This window comes from Aristolochia californica, unplaced genomic scaffold (genome assembly GCF_029961685.1).
Source record: "Aristolochia californica isolate CCGP_79_NKW_82.1479 unplaced genomic scaffold, dmAriCali1.0.hap1 SCAF_11, whole genome shotgun sequence".
Taxonomy (NCBI): domain Eukaryota; kingdom Viridiplantae; phylum Streptophyta; class Magnoliopsida; order Piperales; family Aristolochiaceae; genus Aristolochia; species Aristolochia californica.
Window position 1 is genome coordinate 572,574 of NW_027181782.1, and position 27,084 is coordinate 599,657.

At 38.0% G+C, this 27,084-nt stretch overlaps 3 protein-coding genes across 6 annotated transcripts; all 3 read left to right on the forward strand.

Moving 5' to 3' along the window:
- Positions 1–4,038: 4,038 nt before the first annotated feature.
- Positions 4,039–6,093, forward strand: LOC137944082 (sugar transport protein 10-like). The gene is made up of 3 exons (XM_068789599.1): positions 4,039–4,232; positions 4,352–5,252; positions 5,468–6,093. Exons 1-3 carry the CDS (start codon positions 4,103–4,105, stop codon positions 5,979–5,981), a joined length of 1,545 nt encoding a protein of 514 aa, XP_068645700.1. The 5' UTR covers positions 4,039–4,102; the 3' UTR covers positions 5,982–6,093.
- Positions 6,094–6,946: 853 nt separating this feature from the next.
- Positions 6,947–11,257, forward strand: LOC137944693 (stress-response A/B barrel domain-containing protein UP3-like). The gene is made up of 10 exons (XM_068790412.1): positions 6,947–7,237; positions 7,328–7,420; positions 7,552–7,663; positions 8,584–8,711; positions 9,336–9,472; positions 9,597–9,665; positions 9,975–10,113; positions 10,367–10,429; positions 10,807–10,850; positions 10,958–11,257. The coding sequence occupies exons 1-10, from the start codon at positions 7,096–7,098 to the stop codon at positions 11,042–11,044; spliced, it is 1,014 nt and encodes a 337-aa protein (XP_068646513.1). The 5' UTR covers positions 6,947–7,095; the 3' UTR covers positions 11,045–11,257.
- A 3,940-nt stretch (positions 11,258–15,197) lies between these two features.
- Positions 15,198–18,267, forward strand: LOC137944063 (6-phosphogluconate dehydrogenase, decarboxylating 1-like). Of its 4 annotated transcripts, none has more exons than XM_068789573.1 (2): positions 15,198–15,362; positions 16,485–18,267. In XM_068789573.1, the coding sequence occupies exon 2, from the start codon at positions 16,508–16,510 to the stop codon at positions 17,972–17,974; it is 1,467 nt and encodes a 488-aa protein (XP_068645674.1). In that variant the 5' UTR covers positions 15,198–15,362; positions 16,485–16,507; the 3' UTR covers positions 17,975–18,267. The 4 variants fall into 4 exon arrangements, with proteins under 4 accessions (XP_068645674.1, XP_068645672.1, XP_068645673.1 ...); XM_068789571.1 differs by having other exon boundaries at positions 16,498–18,267; XM_068789572.1 differs by lacking the exon at positions 15,198–15,362 and adding an exon at positions 15,384–15,486 and having other exon boundaries at positions 16,498–18,267.
- Positions 18,268–27,084: the final 8,817 nt, after the last annotated feature.

Genomic DNA, 27,084 nt, shown 5'->3' on the forward strand with positions numbered 1-27,084 from the left:
TTTTGTCTTTCTTTAATTTTGCCAGACAAAGATATCTTTTGCATGGTATAAGCTAAGGGTATGTAAGTATTTATGTTGGATCTTATGATTATAATTAGGTAATTAATTTGATTAAGCATATGTATACCTAATTACACTAAAACATTTTTATGAGACCTTGAAAACTTGTATATTTTGTTTGGCTGAGTCACCTTCAACTTGCCCCCGAGTCTAACCATTGGATTAATGGTCGATTCACAATTTTCATCTGTCTATGTCGGGTCTACGCCTTATCTAAATTCAAATTCAATGGTAAGATCTCCTTCCACCTCAGTAGTTCAATAATTTGTGGAGTAATTTTAAATTAAAATAAATCCTAAATATTTACAGGGTAATATTCTTCAGAAAAGAAAACAACCTTTTTATAACAATTGTAAAATGGCATTAAAAATATGTAAAAACAATGCAAAAAAGCTTAAAATTTAATTTTTATTTAACTTAGATTTTAATGTAAGAGAAATTAGTCAATCTATAAACAAAATTATTGATAAAATAAATAAAAATAGTTATTTGTTAAAGTACCTGATTTTGCTATGGTCAACTATCAATTATCAATTATCATGGAGCCATTGTCAACCCCTTGCATAAACTGCTAATGTGGCACCAAATTTATAGGGACTTGGAGAAAACAAGGCAGGTACTAGGGGTGGCTTCGAACCTAGCCGGTTCACGAGTGGCTCGAGTTAAGCTCGGTGCCGGCTCGGTTCGATTCTTTATCTATCGATCTCGAGTCGAGCTCGAGCTCTGAAATTGACTCGTTTACCTTAACGAGTCGAGCTCGACCGAAGCCAGGTTCGGTTCATCAGCTCGAGGTGAGTCGGGATCGGTATCAGGTCGAGAGCGGGAGCGAGGGGGGGAAAATTTTCCTCCCCTCGTCACTGCTGAGCCCCTCCCATCGGCTGTTGTCGCTGCCTCTACCGTCGTCGACAACTGCTCGTCGGCCGCCTCTGTGACCATCTGTTCGATTTCTTCCTCTCCTCGTTGTCGCCTCTGTTTTCGTCGTCGTCGCTTCTATCACCGCCGCTTCCGTTGCAGGCGTCATCCCTGACGACAGGTCCTTCCTGGCGTCGTAACCCCCTTCCCTTCGCGTTGTCTCAGCGAAAAACCTGAACCAGTGAGTTCAGGGGGGAAATTAGGGGAGAAATAATCTCCCCCCTCCCCGCGCAAAGATGATTTCGCACATGCGAGATCATAAAGTAAAAAAAAAAAAAAAAATCAATCCTTAAACTCTCCTTCCTCATAGCTCTTGAAAAAAATTAAAAATACATTTTATAAAAATAAGTTTTTATGAACTATTAGTGTCTCATATTCTTTTTAAACATTTTTATAATTGAAAATTCTTATTAAAAATCATATAATTTTCTAAGTAATATTTTCCTACCAAGATGGGGTAGAAAACTGTATAGAAAATTTTTGAATAAGTATTTAACAGTTGATGTTGTAATACTTTTAGCATGACGCAATTTTCATTGCAATTTTGTGTTTGACATTTTATTTGATTAAAATTTGATCGATAAGTATAATAATATATTAGATTGATTATTAATTTTTATTTATTTCCCTAGAAGAGACAATAAAAGGTCCATTTAACTTTCTTAAGAAAATTTTAAAATATTTCTTGTAATTTTCTAATAAGTCACTAATAGTAATATGATTTTATTTAAAGGCTTTTTTTGGGAATATGTATCATAGGAAAAATATTTCTAGTTTTTCCTAGAATATAAATTTTCATCTAGGGGCACTAAGGAGGCCATAGTAAATTTATGGCCAGATTAAAAAATTACAAAACAAGCTAGACAACAATTGGAGTAAAAAAGATTAATATTAATGTATTTTAATCCATTATTGAAATTCAATCCTGAACCTCCACTATCATTATTTTTTTAAAATGTATGCATACTTTTATATATAATGTATTCGAAGCCACCCCTACGTGCGGGATCATAAACAAGGAAAAAAAAACTCTTCGTCCCTTCCTCATGGCTCTTGAAGAAATTGAAAATATATTTTAGTATAAATACGTTTCTAGATACTATTAGTGGTTTTTTCAATAAATGTTGAAAAGAAATTTTTAGTAGAAATATAGGGAGAGTTAGTGCCTCATATTTTTTGAAATTATTTTTCTAATTATAAATTCTTGTTAACAAATCATATAATTTTCTAAGTAAGATTTTTTTGCCAAGATGGGCTAGAAAACCATATAGAAAAAATTGAATAAGTATTTGACAGTTGATGATATAATCCTTTTAGCATGAGGCAATTTTCATAGCAATTTTGTGTTTGACATTTTATTTGATTAAAAATTTATCGATAAGTATAATAATATATTAGATTAATTATTAATTTTTATTTATTTCCTTTGATAAGGTAATAAGAGGTCCATTTAACTTTTCTAAGAAAATTTTAAAATATTTCTTGTAATTTTCTAGTAAGTCTCTAATAGTAATAGAATTTTATTTAAAGGATTTATAGTTTTTATTTGGGTGATTGTAAATTGATAGTGATATTTCATTTAATTTTGTTGTGTTTGTATGGAATTTATTCATAATGTTATGCATTGTAAGGAGTGTTTAGACTATTTTATGGAATGTATAGAGTGTATAAACAATTTCATGGAGTGTTTATGGAATGTATCGACAATTTTATGGAGTGTTTATGGAGTATTTATGCAGGTATTATGTATATAGATTATGCCCAATTTTAAGTAGAGGTCATGCCGAATTTTATATAAGTATTATATACATAGATTATACTCAATTTTAAGTAGAGGTCATACCCAATCTTATACATTTATTATATATATATATATATATATGTTATGCCCAATTTTATGTAGAGGTCATACCCAAATTTATGTAAAATATATGCATAATTTTATATATATTTTTTGAAAAATTTTAAATGTATGTTGAAGCTCGAACTCGGCTCGAAGCTCGGTTAAAATTTTTGGGCTCAAGCTCGATAACAATTTTAGGCTCGAGACGAGGTTCGACTTGAAAGCTCAGCTCTAACATAGGCAGGTTCAGGCTCGGCTCGACTCGATGTCACCCCTAGCAGGTACCCTTGAAGAACTTAAGACTCACCCCCCTCTTTTTTTGAGTATTGTACATGGCATATTATTCATTAGGAGAACAAAATGTTTGACTTAATGACCCCAATTGAATTCATGATTTTTTTTTTACATTTCTTATATAAAATATAACCTTCTTGATTTTTAAAATATAAATATAAATATAATATATATATATATAACTGATCCAATACGAAAAACCATTTGGTATGAAACATGCGAAATGCTATCTCAGCCATCTGATCATGATTAACGGTTTCTCAGTCGTCCGATCAACGGCTACCTCAACCGTTCAATCATGATCGGACGATTGAGATAGTCATTTCACATGTTTTGCACCAAACGGTTATTCATATTGGATTAATTGTGTGTATGTATATATCTATCTCTCTCTCTTTATATATATAGAGAAACCGAACCCCAACCATGTGCACCCCCTGAACCATCCAATCTAGATCAAATTTGTCATTCCTTTAAAATAACTTAAATACTAGATTTTTCCCATCCCCCTCTTCAATGGCAGATAACTCGTCTAAATCAAGACAAAGGATTGGACACTATCACATAAATTCATACATTAAGGCCGTTAATTAAGTTATGATTGGATCAGCTTTAAGTTAATCATCTAAATTTCATTTTGTAATGGATGATCATTTCCAGCTGACAGAAGAAATTGGGAAGAGGATCGTTCAAAATGATCCAATATTGGATTCATAAATGCCTTAACAGAAACTAAACTTAGTTAAGAGTGATCCACAGAAAGAGGATCGGTATGATCGTCTTCTCTAAAAATGGCAGAAGCTGTTGGAGTTTGAATCCGAAAACAGAGGAGAAGAAAATGGATGGCTGTGATCGAAGTGCTCCAGAAGTTCAGGAAAGGACGGAGTTTATAAAAGGGGAATGAAATGAAGAGATGATCGTGGGACCTGAGAGCGCAATTCCTTTCGCCACTTGAACAGGAGAGAAAAGTATTGTGAATTGGTGATTTGCAGGATGGCGGGAGGTTTTGTAGCTCAGGGAGAGGCGAAACAATATAGGGGGAATGTCACAGCCTTCGTGCTTGTGACCTGTCTGGTCGCAGCTTCTGGCGGTCTGATTTTCGGCTATGATCTTGGAGTTTCAGGTATGATATATAGATTAACGGCCCTTTCTGGGCTTCTGGATTTCTAGGTTTTTTTATTCTTTCTGGGTTTAATTTCTCTAACGATCGATCTGAAACGTTTACTTGTTAATTTGTTGCAGGTGGAGTGACTTCCATGGACGTGTTCCTGGAAGAATTCTTCCCCAGCGTGTTTAAGAAGATGAAAGACGCGAGCTCCAAGGAGAACCAGTACTGCAAATTCGACAGCCAGCTGCTGACGTCCTTCACCTCCTCCCTCTACATTGCCGGTCTCGTGGCGTCCTTCTTCGCCTCCGGGGTCACCAGACTCCTTGGCCGCAAAGTATCCATGTTGTTCGGCGGGCTCATCTTCCTTATCGGAACAGCCATTAACGCCCTTGCCGTCAACGTCGCCATGCTTATCATCGGCCGCCTCCTGCTCGGTGTCGGCATCGGTTTTGCCAATCAATCAGTGCCGGTCTACCTCTCGGAGATGGCCCCACCACAGATCCGAGGCGCTCTCAACATCGGTTTCCAACTGGCAATCACCGTGGGAATTCTAGCAGCCAATTTCATCAACTACGGGACCAACAAGATTAAGGGGAATTATGGGTGGCGAGTCTCTATCGCCCTCGCTGCCGTGCCGGCGCTGATAATGACAGTCGGCGCGGTTTTCCTCCCCGACACCCCCAACTCCCTTATCGACAGAGGGCAGAAGGAGAAAGCGAGGGCCATGCTGCAGAAGATTCGTGGCAGCGAACACGTCGAGGAGGAGTTCCAGGACTTATGCGACGCTAGCGAGGAGTCCAGGAAGGTGAACAATCCATGGAAGAACATCCTGGAGAGGAAGAACCGGCCGCAGCTCATCATGGCCATCGCCATCCCCGCCCTGCAGCAGCTCACCGGCATTAACGTCATCATGTTCTACGCCCCGGTTCTCTTCAAGACCCTCGGCTTCGGCGACGACGCCTCCCTCATGTCCGCCGCCATCACCGGCGTCGTCAACGTCGTCGCCACCTTCGTTTCCATCTACTGCGTCGACAGGTAAGGATAAAAACAGGTTTTTCCGACTAGCTTCTGGGAGCGATTCCGCTGGGTTTGACTCGGATACCGGTTGGAGCTGGTTAAGGCCGTAAACATACCTGGCCACCATGATTATAGAAACAATCAGGGAAAATATTAAAAATAATCTCATGTAATTAAAAATTGAAAAGATTTGTGCTTAGCAATTAGTTTTGCTAATCATCTTGGTACAACAGGTATGGACGACGGTTCCTTTTTCTGGAGGGCGGAACCCAGATGATCATCAGCCAGATCGCCGTCGGCACCATCATCGCCCTCAAGTTCGGCACCGGTGGCACGGGAACAATTTCAAAGGGCGAGGCCGACTTCCTCCTCTTCTGCATCTGCTTCTACGTCGCCGCCTTTGCATGGTCATGGGGTCCCCTCGGGTGGCTCGTTCCCAGCGAGATCTTCTCCCTGGAGGTGAGATCCGCCGGACAGGCCATCACCGTCGCCGTGAACTTCTTCTTCACCTTCGTCATCGCCCAGATCTTCCTCGTCCTCCTCTGCCACCTCAAGTTCGGCCTCTTCTACTTCTTCGCTGGCTTCGTCGCCATCGCCACCGTCTTCATCTACTTACTGCTCCCCGAGACCAGGAACGTCCCCATTGAGGAGATGAGCAAGGTCTGGAAGCAGCACTGGTTCTGGGGGAAGTACATTCCTGATGATCGTGACCACGTCCAGATGGGTCAGAAGAGCACTGTGGCGTGATGATATCTGGAGGAAGAGGACGATGGATTGCTGCTATGATTCCTTTGGTAATTGCATGAGAAGACTTGCAAATGAAACCTGAAATGGCCTGAATATATATGCCCTCAGCGTCCCAACCATCTCTCTCTCTCTCTGTTATTGAGAGTATTTGTCTGTTCTTATCATATTTTTAAATAAAAATGAGTAATTGCCATTATAATTTATCTGTTAATTAATTATATTTTTCTATCTAACAAAAAATTATTTGTTTTTTATCCATTTTTATGACTCTTTGGACTCGATAAATCATGCCAAAAGATTCACTAAGTCGACTCGAGACTTAACCAAGTAAATTTGATAGCTAGTCAAGAGGCTGGTCAATACAACCTAAGAGACTAGTCGTTTAAGTGTGGAAAACCAACCTACTCAAGAGAGGTGGACCAGAACCACCTCTGACATTTCAGTCATCGCAGCATGTATCATCTGAGCACATAAATATATACCGGCAACTACATCTCCTTAGATAAAATCTAAACAAAAAAATGGTAACTTAGTTTTTAATTACCAATTACCATTAAATTTGGATGAAATCTTATGTAGTAAAAGTTAGTGTCATCTCTAGAACTTTTATTTTTCAATTTTAATAAAAAATAAAATATATTTTAATAAAATATATGAAATTAATTTTAAATCAGTTTATAAAAATTTTAAAATTTTAAAATATCAATTTAAATATGATTATTTTTTATTTTTAGGTTGGAAATTACAAGAGAAAAGTAAATGTGTACAAAACCGGGTTGTGAATGGAAACCGGTTCCGGTTCAGTAGATGTCTGCGTCACTCATGTGTGGAAGAACCGCGAGAACGAAGCACAGATTACTTCCCACCTTGCTGGCGAGTGGCGAGGAGCCTTCTCCTACTCGCTTGTTCAGAAAAATCCTTTCTTTTTCCTGTCCACCCATTTTTTCCTCGTCTCCTCCCAAGATTTTCCTTTCAAAAGCGCCTGGAGAATGGCGATGAGAAGAAAAAAGAATCAGCAAGTCAGCAGAAGCCTTCTTTTCCCCGTTAACCAACTTGCTCTGTTTCCCATTCAATTTCCTTTTTTTTTTTTCTTTTTTTTTTTCTGCGCGTGATTATGCCAATTAATTCTCTGAACTGGGTTCCCCATGAAGCCCTGGTTTCCGCTCTATGTATTTCTTCCAAAGGATTTGGTAATTTTGGTCTCAGGTTATCTCAGTCGCGGCTTGCATGTTCATTGCGGAAAGTATCTGGCCGTGGTGGGTGGGTTAACCATTGCTTAATGTCATTTTTTAGAGTGTTTGTATTTAAACTTGACCTTTTTTTTTTTTTTTTGGCGGACTTGACAGTGTTTGGGTTAAGAGGAGAGTTGCCATCGAACTCTCTTTGTTGCAGCCTGCGTAAGCGAGCTTTATTGGTCCTTGGCGAGCGATATTCTCTTGGTGAATACGCTTTTTGTTTGGATCTTAATTATGAGATTTTCAATTTGATTGTTGCTTTGTGCCCGAAGAGCACTGCATTTGGATTGCTGACTGGAGTTGTCGCTTCAACTCTGTATCTTTGTCTGTTTAAGGAAAAATGACAGGGCATTTTTGGTGGCCAAGTGGTTGTAAACTGACATCTACTACTGCTCGGGCACAGAACTCTGATGTGGAGGCAATGTCTATAGATTTCACCAGAAAAAGGTGTTCTTTCTTCTCTTTATGGTCGCTTTAAGTTGTGTACTTAAGAACTGTGAAATATGGTTTGTGTAATCACGTAGGAAAGGTTTTTCTTGTATCAGAGGAGTAGAGAACATATGGGGCTTACTCCTTTTATGATTTTCTTTTTTTACCGTTTTTCTTTAGCAGCTTGAATGCTGAAATGCCTTATGTGCCGAATCCGTCGGCGGTCTCATGCTCTAGTTCGTTACAGCTTCTGTAGAGCTTTCTAGCTTACTGTTTATGTTTTTGTTTCATCGACTTCTTTTTGTCAGGTTATTGTGTTCCATTTTGATTCTAAAGCTACAGTGGATAAAATTTTGTAATTTGATGTCTCCTCCACCAAACAATTCAGCAAACTGTGCCATTATGTTGCGTAGGAATCTTAATTTATTTTTGGTTTTCTAGCTGAAGCTGAGGTCTCAGTTGTAAGCTTGACTTGTTCGGAGCTGTTGTAGTCTCGTCCTATCTGGAGTCAGCCTTGAGATACCCTGTATTCCCTAGTTGTCATGTCGGCTTTGGCCATTGAGATCACATGGTGGCTCTTTTGTTATGCCTGCCACTTGGCTCTGTGGTTCAAGGGATCATACTTGCATCCACTGGTTGGTGAAGTATGAACATGCTTTGGCTTGTCACAAGTGCGGAAAGAATTAGTTTTGATTCATTCTCTTTGTTCAAAGGATGAGGGATTGACTTTTTAGTATTTGGTTCTTCTGTAATCATCTGTATTTCTTATCTGTTAAATTCTGAACTATTTGTGGCACGGATATCTGCCTAATTTTGATCGCAATGTCATTAGACCGTAGAAAACATATATGGATGTAATTTTTATGTTTCATGGATATCTATCAAGTATCTTCAATTCACTCTGGAGAGATCAGAGGCATTACTATTATTTATTGCAGGAAAGTTATAGATCACATTTTCCTTCTGAAAGCAAAACATGACTTGGCTGAATATGAAGAGAAAGACATGCTGGACTATCTTTATACATCCCAGTATCATATGAAAGGAATTGTTGCAATCTCATTAGGTGAGATATTCTGCTGGTAACATATCCTTTTATTTTCATATATTTAGTTTATACTTAGTCTCCTTCTTCGGCTTGGAAACTCTGATACATATAACCTGCTAAAAAATAAACCGATAGAAACAGGGAAAGAAAGAGAAAGCTCTCCACGGTACACTGTTCTCTTGGTTATTGTAATCCTCTGTTTTTTATCAAGGGGTCTGTTTCTTCACAGTATATTTTATTTACTTACACTTTCAGGGCATAATTGTTTTAGATTTAAGGCTAAACTTCAACAGTTTATATTTATGTCTGGCATGCGTGTGCTTTTGTCCAACTTGGCTTGGTTGCGGTTCTTGTGCACTCTCTCCCTCTCTCTCAAAAAAAGTAAACTATTATTTTGTACTGGTAAACATTTCCAAAAACTTTTTAAGAATCTGTAAAGAGTTGGGTATAACATAGATCCTTCTGTTTCTTTTTTGTTCATAGATAACAGATTTTCTTTCAATGCAATCTAATGCATCCTCTATGATAGAATGTTGTCTTTGTTCTTAGATGTCAATACATGACATGTATCATTACTTTTTCTGATTTAGAGAGTTTTATGTTAGGGTTCCAGTAATATAGATGCCACATCCGCATCTGCAGGCCGAATAGCTGAACAGAACAGCCAAGGTTTCACACATGCAGTTTTTATGCGTTTCCAAAGAAAAGAAGACCTTGCAAGGTTTTATGACAATTCCTACTGTGGAGTTCTCAAGGAACATGTGATGCCTTATTGCCATGTATGCTCTGCAAGTAAACACCAAAACTCTGTTTACTATTTTTAGCTTTTATGGTGACAGATTATAATATTCTCTTGACTCTAGTGGTTGAATTTTGCATTTTTGTTTGTATCATTCTGTATAGGGATTGATTTCTGTGGATTTTGAAGCTGAAGTGGACGATGACATTCTTCCTGTATTTCGCAGGGGAGAGGTTAGGCACATATCTTCATAAGCCCATCAGTGTTTCATTTTGGCTTCAACCAAACAGTATCAAATGTGTTCATTTGTTTTATTACTCAGTTTTTTTTTTTTTTTTCAATTTTCTCTACTGAATAGAGCCCAGCATCCAGAAAACACCTGGTGCATTATTTTAAGAGGAATCGAGTTTATCATTCAAAGATGACTGATAAGGACTGAAGCCTAGATTTTCTATCCTCTTCGTATGTGGATTTCAAATCTTTTCTGGTGAAGAAATTGCATATCTTCCTTAATTTTAAGCTGCATTACTTGTTGTGAACAGGATTTCAATTATGGTGTGGAGTTTATGCTTCTAATTCAAGTGGTTCAGAGTGCAAAAGGAGGACCTTTAGAAGATGCATTGGATACTCTTACTAACCTTACAGGCAAATTTAGTTCACTAATTGTGCAAGCTACACAAGGTGAGTTTAATTTCAAAGATTTGTGTTCTCTTATCACAAGATTAAATTTCTTGCACTGAACGGGAAGTGAATTTGTACTCCTTTGTCTGGACTAGGAAGAAAACTGAGAGTTAAGGGGCTTTTTCTTGTTCATCCTCTTATTTATCTGATGTCATTTTAATGGAACAGCAGAAAAAAAGGTTTCAGCTTTTTAATTAAGAGTATAAAATAGTTTATAAACTTCTATTCTCTGAGTACATCTCATTTGTTGCAGGTCAAAATTTTAATGTTAGCAATAAAGAATATACTCATGCTGTGGTGATTCGATTTCCATCATGTAAGCCCTGCTTCTATTTATGGTGTTATATGCCCAGGAGTATGTTTACAGCAAGTCTCAAATTTTGGTTGTATTCAGTGAGGAGCTTTGAGTGTGCTTTAAAGCTTTTTGATTACTCTTTCTGAGCTTATATTTTTTGCTTTTTCTGGTTTTAAGATGGTGTTTTTAATAGACCTAAGGTTGTTTGGTCTTGTGGTATTCTCTTTACATCAGGTGCGTCAGGTCGTGAGTTTGAATCGCGCCACGCCCCTCTAAAAAAAAAGATGGTGTTTTTAATATGTTAGTTTCTAGATTAGATGGGGTTGACTGACAGGTATTTGCAATGCTTGTTCTAACAGTTTGTAGCATCATTACTAATGAATTGTCTACTTATGCAGTGAAAGCCCTAGAGCTGTTCAGAGGTAGCTCCGAATACAAGAATGTATGTCAAGCAAATTTCTTAACCTAGAACATTTATCAAATAAATTACAGATTTGATGTCTGTCGTCCTTCCAACCTCAGTTTTTTTCCTGTCAAATTTAAATGCAGATGTGGAGGTCAAAATTCCAGCCACTGACAAAATCATCTCTTGAAGTTTATTTCCCTGTTGATCCTGTTGGCACTGACATTATGTAGCATGTCTTCATCGATCAGAAAGTTGGGCACCTGGTTCATTTGGACTAGTTGTAAAGTGGCAAGGAAGTGTATGTAACAAAAAGAAGCACATTTTTTCAATCATGTGCTGGAAACTTGTCTGGAACTTTGTGAAAAAATTGGTGAATTAGCAAGAAGAAGAGCCTTTTGTAGTTTTCTGTGCATTAGATAAATAATAGATACATGTTTTTATTGGTACTATATTTACAGAACTATGGCCACCCTCTTATTTCATGCTTTTGGCAATCAGAAACCTCTCACTCATATCTTTGTGACCCATGTTCTCAACTCATGATGCCAGTTGGGCTGGTTCTATTGGCAAGTTCCCATTGGAGTAATCGACTCTTTAGTAGTTCGGTAAGTATCAACTGACTGTTTGAAGTTGTGTCTAGACTATGTACTCTGCGTGTCTTTCATGGATTTCATTTTGTTTCATTTCTGTTCAAAAGGATGTGTAAGTGGGATAAATCAACATGTTGTGCTGTTCTTTACACAGTTATGAAAATTTGTAGGACTTTGAAACATCTGTACATTTTATCGGATGCTCGGTTGTGCATCCATACCCTTATGCTTATCTGGTGTATTTACTTTTCCAAATACTTAAATGTCTTAGTATGATCATGCGTATGTGCTGTTTTTTTTCAAATATCTTTGCTTGTCCTTATCTTAAACTTATTTTTATTGTTGCTTCCAGTATGTACTTTTATCTTATTACATCTTCAACATTATATGCACGACTGTTATGTTTTGACATGCACTTTTGGCAATTTTCATGTTGTGTTGTTCCCCATTGCTGTGGCTCATGACGATATTCATGTGTGTATGCGATTTATCTTGCTGGACTAGATTTGACAACTCAGGAAGAAAAAAAACAACATACAGTAGATCCTTGTTCTTTAGCAGATTCCAGACTCCGTGAAAGCCCAAACTCTGTCAGTCCAGAGGCCCACACTACTGGAATAAATAAAACACGGGATTGGAAGAATTCGTTTGTGTGGAAAGGAAACATAGTGACAAATCGTTAACATTTGGCTCTTTCTACCAACTTTTCTTTTTGCAGTTGCTATCATTATTATAATTTTAGAGAAAGCTTATTCAATTCATCGTCTGCTCCACTTATTCCACTGTAGGTATTTGAAAGTGGAGAGGTTGTGCTTGTTCTATAATCTGTTCCTTCGAATGTTTCTCTTTGAAAGACAAAGTCATCTGTTCTAGATGTTTGACTTTGTTTACTGAACTCTAATCCAGACTTTGGGTCTAAACCCAGAAAATTTTGGTGGATCATTCTATATTAACTTTGTTTACAAGATCTCTTTTCCAGACTCTGCTTCTATTGACTGCATATCATTCATTTGATCTTCACAGGACCACAGGAAAAATATGAGTTTTTATTGCACAGCTCAATTCTGGATATGACACAGGTTTCTCCGCTTTATATCAAGCTCTCTATTCATATTCAGCAGGAGAAAAGGTACGCCCATTTCTGCAACTGTTGTATACATTTGTGCGGGAAAAATCAGAAGAATACTATATCAGAACTCACCGGTACTATAAACTGCAAAATTCTGTATTTTTCCACTCCCAACTGATCAGTTGTGAAGTGGGTTTGGTCCTGCCGGCACCTTCCTCTTCGACTCCTCGAATCTCCAGTAGGCCTCGTCACTTCCAGGGCCTGGCGTAGGACTTGTTTTAGAGAAGCTCTTTGAAGATGGCGGAGGTAGGAGGTCAGTTTGCCAACTGAATTTTCTGGTCTCACTCATGATTTGCCTCCCAGATCCACAAACAGAGAATTCGCTGACAGTGAGGATGATGAGCAGCAGAACCGTGAAAGGCAAATGAGCAGTCTGAGCTTTCATGGTATTGACTACTTAGAGATCCCCAGATTGAAATGTCATGCAAAGGGAAGTTGAATTGAGCTGTAAGCAGGTGGAGATGGCATAAATATGGACTGTTAACTACCCTGGCTGAGAGGAAGATGGAGCCATGACAATTCAATTAATAAGCTGAAATGACCAAAACACTCTCATCTGATTCTTTGATAGAACATATTCCCAGCTTGGTACCCCATATTGCCCCACGGATTTCCTACCCTTTGTTCAGACTAATCATTTAGTTGAAAAAAACACACCCTTCTACCCAAGAGTTCTCCTTCAGTTGACTTTGGAATCCTCTCCTATCCCTGTCCCTCTCCGCAGATATAAACTAAGAATTCAAATTTATTAATCGACAACACCGCAAAGGAGATTGGTCCCGTGAATGAAACTCTTTCATCCTGTTGTAAAATGGATCTATCCAAAGAGGCCAATCCTATATACAGTGCTTTACTGTAAAAGCTCTTTCCAGTCGATGAAGCAATCGAAGTGACATCATTTTACAGCAGGAAATAGAGAACGAGAACGGTAACACCAATGTCCCAAATTAGTAATTCTGCATATAAGGGAAGGGTAATATTGGAATTGAGGTCGGTGGTCCCACATTCGGAAGGGCAGTTGTTACAGATGGGTGTTGACTACTGTATGTATATATAATTAATCGGAGGGTGACGATTCCCTCTTAATGGGAGCAGCCACGTTCATTAAAGGACGTCCGGTTATTAATCCCGACCGTCCATTCCATGGGGCCCGCCATTAGGCTGTCGACCGCTTCAAATCGATTGTGACATTGAACGCGCCTATCGCCATAAAAATAAAATAAACTCCAATTAATTAGGTGGTTAACTGTCATTCAGTTATGGCTATCAGATGAAAGAACACCTGCATGGCCCACTTTGTGGGACCTACCGGACACTGTTATGTATTTATTGATATTATTTAGATAATTAATGGATATTCATATTAGACATTATTTTATATTGGTATTTCATAAAGCTGTAAATAAATAAATAAATAGTAAAATTTAATTATTATTTTTTTAAAAAATAAAAAAGTACCCTTAATATATAAGATATATATATATATATTGTTTTATTTTTGTTACATTTAAAAAATGACGAATAAAAATTAGGTAATCAGATAAAATTGAGACGTCTAAAAGTCGACTCAATTTAAATCGAGAGGGTTAGGTTGGTTTAGGGGTCAGACTCATCACTTCTATTCTCAATGAATGCTAGATTCGACTTCGATTCCCAACAAATACCTAATTTGTGTACAAGATACCATATTTGATAACTATTACCATACAATTTGATGTATTATTATATAATATTTCCTTTAATAATCAAATTAAAATTTTTAATTTTTATTATACAAAGCCGGAGCAGGATTAGTTGTTTAAATATTTTTTAAAAACAAGGATTAGTTTAATCCTATTTGATTATGTAATGAAACATGCCGAGGGGGGGATGTTACTCCCTCGAGTCCTCTTTTGACTTCTAATTAAATTAATTATTTAATTTGGTAGTTGAAAAATGGATTAAGTAAATATTTATTTAATTATTTAATTATTTCTATTCGGTGGAATTACTTCTTTTATGCATAGATGCAATGTTTTTGCCTCTAATTTTTGGACTCATGATTTTTTTTTAAATTTAATATTATATATTAAATAAATCATTTATTTTATTATATATTAGAGATAAAATAATAAATAATATTTTAAAATTTTTATTACTCTATCGCGCGTGTAGGGTGACAAGATATTTTCACAGGTGTGGGCCCACATACACGTAAACACTTGTGGCACAGACCTGGCACACAGATACATGTACGAGTAGGCCCACTCCATACTCGAGCTGATATAAGTGGGTTGAGATACATATTGACACGCATTGTCATGGGCCAACAAAAAATGTGGGTTCACACTGCACAAATAGATGCATGTTGGCCCATAATCCAGTACCAACAAGCTCTTAACCCACTTATAAATATTATAAAAATAAATAAAGTATTTTAATTTTTAAAAGACTGAGTTAAAAATTTTTAATTATTATTTTAATTAATTATATAATTTATTATCTTATTGGAAAATGAGAATTTATTAGAAATCGAAATCTTTGTTTTGAGAAAAGTAAAACCCCTATACCAGTTTAATAGTTTATATCAAAGTGTGGGTCAGACAACCCGGTCTGAACTTGTCGAGCGGGGTCAAAGGTTCGGTCGCCGGTCGCCTCCTGCAGTCAACACGGTTCCTCTCCCACATTGGAGGCGTCTGAACTCGAAAAATACCTAGAAAATTTGCCCACTTTTCTAAATTCGCATTTGGTGACGACCTTCTCACCTACCACCGTTGCTGATGTGAGTAGTCAGAATTATTAAAAAAAAACGCAAAAGAGGAAGAAAGTAGGCCGGATTTGACCGAAAAGGTGAGTCCGCTCAGCAGCCGCTACTCTATTGGTTGAATCTTGATTCATTGGTTATAAAGGTTGATTTTTTGATCATTTACTGCCATACCCATTTTCGATCTTAACTTTTTTTTCTCAGTTTCAGGTATGGGTTCTTGATCTTTTCTGTTTCGAGTTTCATGTATTGAATTCCCTTTTTTCTTTTCCGTTGTGTGTTCTTATCAGTTTAGATCCTGTTCTTGTTGATTTTGATTTGTTACTTGGTTGTGATTCTGATCTGCTGTACTCGTCTATTTGGGGTTTCTAGGGGCTGTTGTTATTAGTTTTTCCTCCCCATTTATGTGGATTTTAGATTTATGTGTTTTAACTGTTAAAGTTTAGGATCGGAATGTTCTTTGATTTTTTTTGCAAATTCTATGGAAGATACTATCAGTTGCTGGAATTGTTAATGTTATATTTGGCCAAGCATTCTCTTTCACGAGTACCTTTTTTCTTTTTATTTTTTGGCTGTGAAGAAGTCTTTAAAGATAGTAATTCATATTCCTAATGAGCGAATTTTGTCTTCTTTGAAAATGGAGTTTTGTGAGTGTTGTTTTATACTGATTCACAATTTTGTAAAAGTTTTTCCCGTGTATCTTGTTTGGAGAGCTGAAGGTAGAAGATGGACCTGGTTAGAATGAGTTGAAAGCCGGACCTTGTCTTTCTGGTTTGTGGTGTTTCCATGATGGATTCCCATTTGGATTGGATTGCTTGGAATTTTATTTGTGAAATTTATAATGGAAATTTTTTAGCTTAACTATTTTGAATGTGAAAGGTCTAATGTCTGCTTAAGGTGCAGTGAACATGGTGGGACCTACCTAAATCAATGTGAATATATGATCTGCTACCCAGTCTGTTATAACATTGCACACTTGTGTTTAAAAGATTTTATGTATCTTCTGATATATCTGATGAGATTGGAGAATCATAGAGGAGTGATTTTAGCCATTTGCATTAGAGTCAATATCATTAGATAACCCATGAGTTGAATCAAATTATCTTACTAGTTTCTATCAAGAGTTTATGTGTTTACATTTAAGAGTTTCTATCAAGTTTTTACTGAATCAATGATCATCTATTCTCCACATTAATATTGATTGGCAGAGTTTCTGAACAGGTAAAAAGACATGGCTGCTCCAAATGGGTTGACAAGGATTGGCCTGGCTGGCCTAGCTGTTATGGGACAAAATCTTGCGCTCAACATTGCGGAAAAAGGCTTCCCCATTTCTGTTTACAATCGAACAACCTCCAAAGTAGATGAAACAGTCGAGAGGGCAAAGCAAGAAGGAGATCTTCCTCTCTTTGGCTTCCATGACCCCAAATCCTTTGTTAACTCCGTTCAGAAACCCCGAGTCATCATCATGCTGGTGAAGGCTGGGGCCCCTGTTGACCAAACTATCAAGACTCTCTCTGTTTACATGGAGCCAGGTGACTGCATTATTGATGGAGGCAATGAGTGGTATGAGAACACAGAGAGGAGGGAAAAAGCCATGTCAGAACTGGGGCTTCTGTATCTTGGAATGGGAGTCTCAGGTGGTGAAGAGGGTGCACGCCATGGGCCCTCTTTGATGCCTGGAGGATCCTACGAGGCCTACAAGCACATTGAAGATATTCTTCTGAAGGTGGCTGCTCAAGTTCCTGATAGTGGTCCATGTGTCACGTATATAGGGAAAGGAGGATCTGGTAATTTTGTTAAGATGGTTCACAATGGGATCGAATATGGTGATATGCAGCTGATTGCAGAGGCCTACGATGTGCTGAAATCTGTTGGGAAGCTTTCAAATGAGGAGTTGCACCAAGTGTTTGCAGAGTGGAATAAAGGAGAGCTTCTTAGCTTCTTAATTGAGATCACTGCTGATATATTCAAAATTAAGGATGATAAAGGTGATGACTACTTGGTCGATAAGGTTTTGGACAAAACCGGAATGAAGGGTACAGGAAAGTGGACAGTGCAACAAGCTGCTGATCTGTCAGTGGCAGCACCTACAATTGCTTCCTCGCTGGACTCCAGATTCTTGAGTGGGTTGAAAGAAGAAAGAGTTGAAGCAGCCAAAGTTTTTAAAGAGGGTGGTTTCAGTGACATCTTAACTGATCAAGCTGTGGACAAGGAGAAGCTAATCAATGATGTGAGGCAAGCCCTTTATGCATCCAAAATTTGTAGCTATGCCCAAGGGATGAATTTGATACGAGCAAAGAGTGTGGAGAAGGGGTGGGACCTGAAATTGGGTGAGCTTGCAAGAATATGGAAAGGTGGTTGTATTATTCGTGCCATCTTCTTGGATCGTATCAAGAAGGCTTATGACAGGAATCCCGATCTTCCTAGTCTTCTGGTGGACCCTGAATTTGCAAAGGAGATCATCGATCGACAATCTGCTTGGCGGAGAGTTGTCTGTCTTGCTATTAACTCTGGTATTAGCACACCAGGCATGTCAGCTAGTTTGGCTTATTTCGATACTTACCGGCGAGAGAGGTTGTCAGCTAATTTGGTCCAAGCTCAAAGGGACTACTTTGGTGCTCATACATATGAGAGGACAGATGTATCTGGGTCCTTCCACACTGAGTGGTTCAAGATAGCGAAAGGGTTGAACAATTGAGTTCGATTCTAACAAGTTGCTGGTTTCAACACAATTGCAGCTAGTTGAATGGTGGAAGTGCATCGCTGATCTGTATCTGGTAGAGATGTTGGTTTCTACCTTAATAACAGGAACTCTCTGAACCTGGATATTTTGAGTTTGTTTCCTTCTATTCTTCTGTTTGATTCTATCAGAGTACATTATATCTGGTATATGTTGTTGTCCTTACTGTTCTTCAGGTGCTTTTTGTGTTAGATATATAGCCGATCATTTGGAGGTTGGCTCCCATTAGTAATATTGTTCTTTGAATGTTATATTAACTTAACTAAATAATAATAATAATAATAATAAATCATTAAACAAAAATATAACCTAATAGTTCAGATTCAACGGGCCCAGCGAGATCTCTCTCTGAATGTCTACTCAATGGACGCATGGACGCTGGGGGCCCCACAATGTTGGACCGATTGTGGGATCGTCATCGCTGGTTCTTCCCTCCAAAGCCAATGATAGCTCCTCGGCGAAAAACGAAGTCCTTGTTCTTGAAGCTCAACCCGGAGGAGGGCCCACGCAGCGCCAAGGAAGAAGATGATCCGAGGTGGGCCGCGTCTTCGTCTTCTCCCCAGTGGCGCTTCTAATGCGAACAGGTCGGACGTCAGTCCCCTCGTCGGATTCGGCTGGCAACTACGTAGAATTTAAACGCCATTAAAAACTAAAAAACAGCAAATACGGGTTCCCCGGATTCTGCAGTTAAAACATAATGAATATGTTAACAGAATTATCTAATCTGATGCGGCAGTTATTCAACGACAGTACCTGGCGATTCCCTTCTCAAGCTGGCTATGCCTTACATTAAAACGAAGGAGATGTTCCTCAGAGCGGATAACAAGCAAATAACAAAATTTCGAATTTCTAATGATCTAATATGATGCGGCAGTTATTCAGGGTTTACCAACTGATTAAATCCGCGGCAGTTGTCAAGGCATCCCAACCAATTTGGAGACGCGTTAACAGATTTTTTTATCTTTCTTATTTCATCTTTTTTCCCATTTTACACGTGGGCCCCGACTTCGTCTTCGTCTTCTCCACGGCCGGCGGTTCTAATGCGAACACGTCAGACGTCAGTTGCTTATAAATTCTGACCGGTTCAGACAGAAGAGATGACTTCACGGCTTAAAACAGAAATATGACTTCACACTTCAGTCCAACGACAGTTGCAGTGCCACTTCCAGCAGCCCCGTCGCCACCACCATCACCTCCATTGCCATCACCAGCAGCCCCGTCGCCACCACGTCAGCCGCCAGTGCAAATTCAGGTGCCGATTGGGTTCGAATTTGACCCAAAAAATTGATGAACGAAGATTTTCCGTTGCGTAAGGTCCTCATCCATGAGGTTAACCTCTACCTCTTTCATCCCGGCACCTTGGCACGGAACTATCGACCAGCTAGCGACAACCAATAGTACTTCTTCACACATAGGGAGCGTAAGCATATCAATGGAAACCGCCCCAATCGAAAGGCCGCCAGCGGTTTTTGGAAGGCCACCGACTGCTTCGACAAGATTAAGCACCAGAGTCAAGTTGTCGGCCGTAAGAGGTCGCTCGTCTTCAATGAGGTAGACTCTAAGCACGGGATTAAGACGAACTGGATCATGCACGAGTACGTCTACGATGGGTTCACCAAAGATAATCAGAAGATGTTCCATTCTTGGGTTTGTTGCAGAATTCGCTACAATGGAAAACAAAAGTCTTCGTCCAGTGAGCCAAATAACTCATACTACCCCCCAGGACCATCCGCTCCTCTACAGATTGGCTCCTCGCACTTGCCCTTGCCAGCTCCAGTAGACACTTTGCCACCTCCAACCTCAGACTCCTTGCTCACCCAAATTCCACAAGTTGTTGCCCTATTACGAGTACCACACCGATGAAGGAAGTCGACCCATCTGATACACATACGGGCACGACGACAATAGATGGCTTGTCAGACTTCTCACAGGTCACTAGCCTCTACGAGACGGACTCTGGTTTCTTCGACGAGAATTCCAATGATTTCCTATGCGACTTCGACTATCTCTTACAATAGAATTTTTTTAGATAGAAGTCGATCATTATTTCATTAATTTTGTACGTTTAATATCTTCTCCATGTATAGAATAAAAAATGGTTTATGTGTAAGCACAAGAAATTTCTTAATATCAATGAGATAATCTCTTGCTTTTGAACAACTTAATATGTTTTGGGAGGTCCAGATTCATTATTTTACACTCAATCGGCAGTCCGGCCCATGCCCAGCGTGACGTCCTTGGCTTCCACAATCTTCTCAAGAAGGTATTCTTTTGTCTGTTCGGCAGCCTGCTGAGTATAATCACAGGTCTTCTGGCCGGCGCTAACAGCCGTCTCCTTGGCGACGTGATAGGCCTCCTTACCCTTTTCCGTAGCGTACTCACACCCTCCGTGACCTTCTCCAAGGTCGTCTCCTTCAGAGCAGCAGCCTTGTCAGCAGCATAATCAGATGTAACATGGATCCCCTGCGTGGTAGTGTCTTTGGCCTGGATAACTTTCCCGGTGGCATAGTGTGCGGCAGCACCCAGACCGTGAACGGCGGCTTCTTTGGCCTCGGCGAGGGCCTCCCCAGCATACTCCTTAGACTTAGCATATCTTTCCTCCGCAGCTCGGATGGCCTCAACCGAGTTATGTTGTGCCACTTGCCGGTACTCGGTGAGCTCTTTCGGTGATGCCTTTGCTTTTGTCCGTTTTCGTATTTTTTCCCAGTTATCACCATTTTCAACTATGTAGATGACACTTTTTGGATGGATATCGTCTTCTTCTTTTTCTATATATATGGACGAGATGGCAGTGCAGAGGATGCATTCTCCTGTGTTAATGGCAGGGAGTACCCTCATAAGACTGTCCTGAGTGATAGCTGATCTGTAGAAATTAAGCAGACTCTTGCTGTTTGCATTGCTCAAGCTTTACCAGAGCTTACTACAGTTTTAAGGATTTCAACACCGATTTCGACTTTAGAAAAAGCTATGGTAATTACTTTTTGATATTATGGTTGTTTGGTATACACGTATAGTACACTGGCATGGCTACAGTAATTCAATTTTTGTGAAGGAGCTTATGATGAATCCACATCTCATTAGTACCCATATAGAACAAAATTTCATTTTGGCTAGTACATTAATGCATTTGCATTAGTCATTTGTTGTTACATGATCATCATTGAAATTTTTCATTTCTTTTTACCAAAATACCAGTTTGAAACAACTTATTTATGAAAATAACGAAGATCTCAAATTATTTACAAAACTACCGAACTTTGACCGGTTCACTGTATATATGGACAGTCAAAGGCGACATGTAAGCTTTAAGTGCTTACGCATTGCCCCGTCATCAGAGCGATGCTGTAGATGAACACAGAGGCTGCCACATCATTATTATTAACACGTCATCTGCCACGCCATTACATGATAATATTTAGAATAAATTTAAAAAAAATTAAAAAATCAAATACACTTTTTATTACCTTATATCTAAAATAAAAAATTATTAAAATTTTAATAAACAATTAAAAAATAACTCTTACTTATTTAACACCATTTAATATCAATTAAAATATTTATTAATTAAAAAAAGTTATCGTTATACTTTTTATTACTTTATATTTTAAAAAATTAAATAAAATAAGTAAAATATTAGATTTAAAATATTTATAAAGAAAAAAAATCTTACTCTTAAGTCTTACCCACATATTAATGATTTAAAATCTTTATAAATTAAAAAAATATACGAAAAAAAAATTTAGAGTTTAAAAAGTACAATTTATTTGTATACTTTTTATCACCTTCTTGAAAAAATAATAATATTTAAAAATTTAAATATTTATAAATAGAAAAAATCTAGCCCTTACCCATTTATTATGGATTTAAAATTTTTATAAATTTAAAAAATCTTACTCTTAAGTTTTACCCATATATTATGGATTTAAAATATTTATAAACTAAAACAATTTACAAAAAAAATATTTTAGAGTTTAAAAATAAAATTTATTTGTATATTTTTATCACCTTATTTAAAAAATAATAATATTTAAAAATTTAAAATATTTATAAATAGAAAAATTCTAACTCTTACCCATTTACTATGGATTTAAAATATTTAAAAATAAAAAAATACAAAAAATATATTTTAGAGTTTAAAAATACAATTAATTTGTATACTTTTATGACCTTATTTACTAAATAATAAATTATTAAAAAATCATTAGTTAATTAAAAATCTTACAGCACCTTTTATTATTAATTTAAAATATTTATTAACTAAAAAAATATGAATATTTAAAAATATGATAGAAATATTGAAACAAAAAATGTTAAATTGTGGTCAAGTTACAAGAGAAAGTAAATGTTATGCAATACGTCAAAGAGATCGTTAATGGGAGCCATGGCGTCCCAACATATTTCACATTGTTTCAAAAGACTGAAATTACATTTCTTGAACCAAGTTATAGCACACCCAATTTTTCTAACAACCTTCATAGAGGACGAACCAAATAGACTCAAGCTGTAAAGCAAACCCAACATAAGATTTATTTAGCAAGATAAAATTATGCATTCAACAAGTTTAAAAGTTATCTCAAGTCTCAATAGCCAAAGGTACACCTAGCTCATTCATCATCATAATGCTCATTTTCTTCATCATCAGAGTCATCCTTCTCCCAAGTTCAATAAGAGAAAAATTAAAATCTCCCTGTAACTCTCATATGATATCATTGCATGACTCCGTGCATAATCTACAAAGTCATTCTGGTATGTCTCCGAGTCTATCCACCCATTACCAATCTGCACACAGTTTTCAATCTTTTTTTCTTAATTTGAAAGCTCTAAATATGATCAATAGAAAGTCGTATATTAATAAATAATTTTACATCAAAATATCAAAGAATATTAAAATTCTCATTCCACTCTTTTGTCTGATTATAACAAAGGGCCTCACCTGAAATTTCTTCATTTAGATAAACGTATCGGTCTTAGTCGAAACAACTCTTCCTTCTCTGTTCTGAAAAAGGAAAAGCACATTGAGGCATGAAAGTGAGGGACCATGAAACTAGCGCGACTTCCATTACAAAAAAAATTAAAGAGGGAGAGAGAGTACTCACCTTTTACAGTGTTATCGCAATGAAACTCATCGGCTCTAGTTCTGATGTTTAGCCATTTTCTCAAGACATTTTTCGTCCATGATGACTGAAAAGGATCAAATTCAAGGGAACAGACTTATATTTCCTACCAAACAAACAAAGTTGTGGAGTTTCTGAAATTCATTAAACTGAAAACACAAAGACAATTACCTTCTGGTATCCACTTTGATTTGTTCTCATTTTAATGCTAAAAAAACACTAGCCAACATTTCCTGAAACAAGACAAACCTTACAAAGCATTAAGACCATATTTCTTTACAAACATTTCAAGAAGCAACTTGACTTGATTTGAAAAGACATTGGATGTAGCTGTTTAAAAGTGAATTCTCAAAAGTTGACAAGTTCTTACCTGCTAGACAAGTTCTACAAACAAATTCGGAGGACCCATCCAAAAAATTATGCAAGTTTTAATTTTTATGATTAGTCCTAACAATACAAAAACACACCTAAGTCCAAATTCACCGAACACCCCTGGTAGAGCCCTATATGACTTCGCAGTCACTACGAACCGTACCTCATCAGTGATGGGGGTCGGGCTTCGTTGGCTAATGGACGCCCATGCAGGCAACTTAGCCTAGTTTGAATTGGACCCAACCTACTCTTAATCAGATTCTCTACCCATCCCTAGGGACATATGAAAACTCAATAAAACATAGACAAAAAAAATACCATGTGGTGGTTATGTATAACACCCGAATCTCCTCACCACATGGCAAAATCATTCCATAACACTTCAAAATTATTCAACAACATTCTACAACATTTAAAAATTAATCGAATTAATTCTATAACAGATGACTAGTCCTAATAATGCAAAAACACACCTAAGTCCAAATTCACCGAACACCCCTGTAGAGCCCCATATGACTTCGCAGTCACTACGAACCGTACCTCGTCAGTGATGGGGGTCGGGTTTCGTTGGCTAATGGACACCCGTGTAGGCAACTCAACCTAGTTTGAACTGGACCCAACCTACTCTTAATCAGATTCTCTACCCATCCCTAGGGACACATGGAAACTCAATAAAAAATAGACACAAAAAATACCATGTGGTGGTTATGTATAACACCCGAATCTCCTCACCACATGGCAAAATCATTCCATAACACTTCAAAATTATTCAACAACATTCTACAACATTTAAAAGTTAATCGAACTAATTCTATAACAGATGATTAGTCCTAACAATTCAAAAACACACCTAAGTCCAAATTCACCGAACACCCCTGGTAGAACCCCATATGACTTCGCTGTCACTACGAACCGTACCTCGTCAGTGATGGGGGTCGGGCTTCGTTGGCTAATGGACGCTCGTGTAGGTAACTCAGCCTAGTTTGAACTGGACCCAACCTACTCTTAATCAAATTCTCTACCATCCCTAGGGACACATGGAAACTCAATAAAACATAAACAAAAAAAATACCATGTGGCGGTTATGTATAACACCCGAATCTCCTCACCACATGACAAAATCATTCCATAACACTTCAAAATTATTCAACAACATTCTACAACATTTAAAAATTAATTGAATTAATTCTATAACAGATGACTAGTCCTAACAATGCAAAAACACACCTAAGTCCAAATTCACCAAACACCCCCGGTAGAGCCCCATATGACTTCGCAGTCACTACGAACCATACCTCGTTAGTGATGGGGATCAAGCTTCGTTGGTCAATGGATGCCCGTGCAGGCAACTCAGCCTAGTTTAACCTGGACCCAACCTACTCTTCATCAGATTCTCTACCCATCCCTAGGGACACATGAAAACTCAATAAAACATAGACAACCCACTTTCCATTACCCAACCTACTATTAATCAGAATTTGTACCTATCCTAGTAATTAGGGCAAACATAATAAAACAAAACAAAATAAAAAAAACCCATGTGGTGGATATTTATAACACCCAAGGCTTCTCACCACATGGAATGATCATTCCATGACACTTCAAATTTATTTAACAACAACTAGCAACTAAAAATCCTGCAAATCTTATCTCAATAGAGTAAAATGTAACTTCATAAATCAGAAAATTAAACAAAATTAACTAAAATTAAATCAGCAACTTCAGAAAATAAAAAAAATTATACAAAAAATCCATAAACTAAAATTAAACTTTAAAATTATTTTAATTTATTTGCAATTGACAGAAATTTCATTAATATAAAATCAGAAATTAAACAGTAAATCACAAAAAATAAATAAAATAATTAAACACCTAAATTCAAATCAACATTATAATTAAACACAATAATTAGATTCAATTAACAAACTCCCTAAAAAATCACCCTGCTAAATCGGCTTCTGAAATTCAAATTGGGGTTTGGAGGGTGAGTAGGGCTTCGGTTTTGAGAGAGGCGAGAGAGTGAAATAATAGGGTATTAAGAGAGGGGGCGCAGAGAGGATATTATAGGGTTCGGTTTTGAGAGAGGGGGGCGACGAAGAGATGAAATGATAGTTTTCGGTTTTGAGAGAGGGGGCGACGAAGAGATGAAATGATAAGTTTTCGGTTTTGAGAAAGGGGCGGCGAGAGGATAAACAAAGGGGAGCGGAGAAGAAGAATGAGAGTCTGGGTTGAGACGTAGAGAGAACGGTTGAGAGGGGGGCGCCGAGGGCGAGGGCGAGGTAGAGCAGCGGCAGCAGGGGAACGGCCGAGGTCGAGCGGCGGCAACAGGGGAGGCGACAACAGGGGAGTGACGAGAGGAGAGCAACCGAGACGAGAGGTGAGGGGATAGATCGTGGAAGAGATTAGAATGAAAAACAAGTGAGGGCTGACGTGGCAGGTGCTTACGTGGCCCTTGATGACATGGCAAAAAGAAAGTAATATAAAATGACATGGTAAGTTACGTGGCAGATGACGTGTCAATAATGATGATGTGTCAGCCTCTGTGTTTTCACTCTGATGTCAGGGCGACACATAAGCAGTCAAAGTTTACGTGTCGCCTTTGACTGTCCATATATACAGTGGACCGGTCAAAGTTCGGTAGTTTTGTAAATAATTTGAGATCTTCGTTATTTTCATAAATTAAGTTGTTTCAAACCGGTATTTTGGTAAAATTCCCTTTCCTTTTCTCAGGTAGCTTTGCTGGACACAATGTCCTTTCTTGATGCCCTTCCACCTTTCAAACGGAAGCAGTGGCATGTCATTGTTCTTTTATTCCTTGAAGCTCTCTCTATCAATAGAATTCCTTCTCTTGCACAACAAATGGCAAACATGAGGGTGGTTAAGCACAGGGTGAGATGCAGTGATTTTGATTCCATTTAGTCTAGGATATTCATTATCTTTGATTTCTATTCTCTCTTGAACTTTTTGTTTTTGCTGCTACTGTTATTGTGGCATATATTTATAAAAATAAAAACCATAAATGCTGAAGGAAATTTGTTAAGAAGAGAGAGAGAGAGTCATAGTGTCACGCGATTAGATTTTGGCTAAGTCCGTCTAGCCAAGCGGAATATCTACCCCGTGCGGCCTAGCTCTTCTCAAGAACTAGTCAGCCTCCTTGCGCCTTGGACCTTCTTCCCAACCTCCCACACTCGATGTTGCAAGACAAAGGGACAATGGAAAGACCAAAGAGATGGAAGAGAAAAGCTCAACTCTATTGAAGGCTAAAACTCTCTATACACTTGGAGAGCAATGAATGCAAAGAATGCTCAAGAATGCTTTACAATGGGAGAGGCCCCTCCTATTTATAAGCCTCCTCCCTGGCCTTGGAAGGCTCTAGAAACTCACAAAATCGTGCCATCTGTCCCTGGCCTTTAGAAATTTCTAGAGAGGCCCAGAAAACCCTTCAGACCTGGAGATTTCCGCTTCTGGTGCCTTCTGGCGCCTTCTGGAGTCTTCCGGACTCTTCTGGCGCCTTCTGGAAGACCTGGAGTCTTCCGGAGTCTTCTGGCGCCTTCTGGAGTCTTCTGGCGCCAGGCCGCGCGC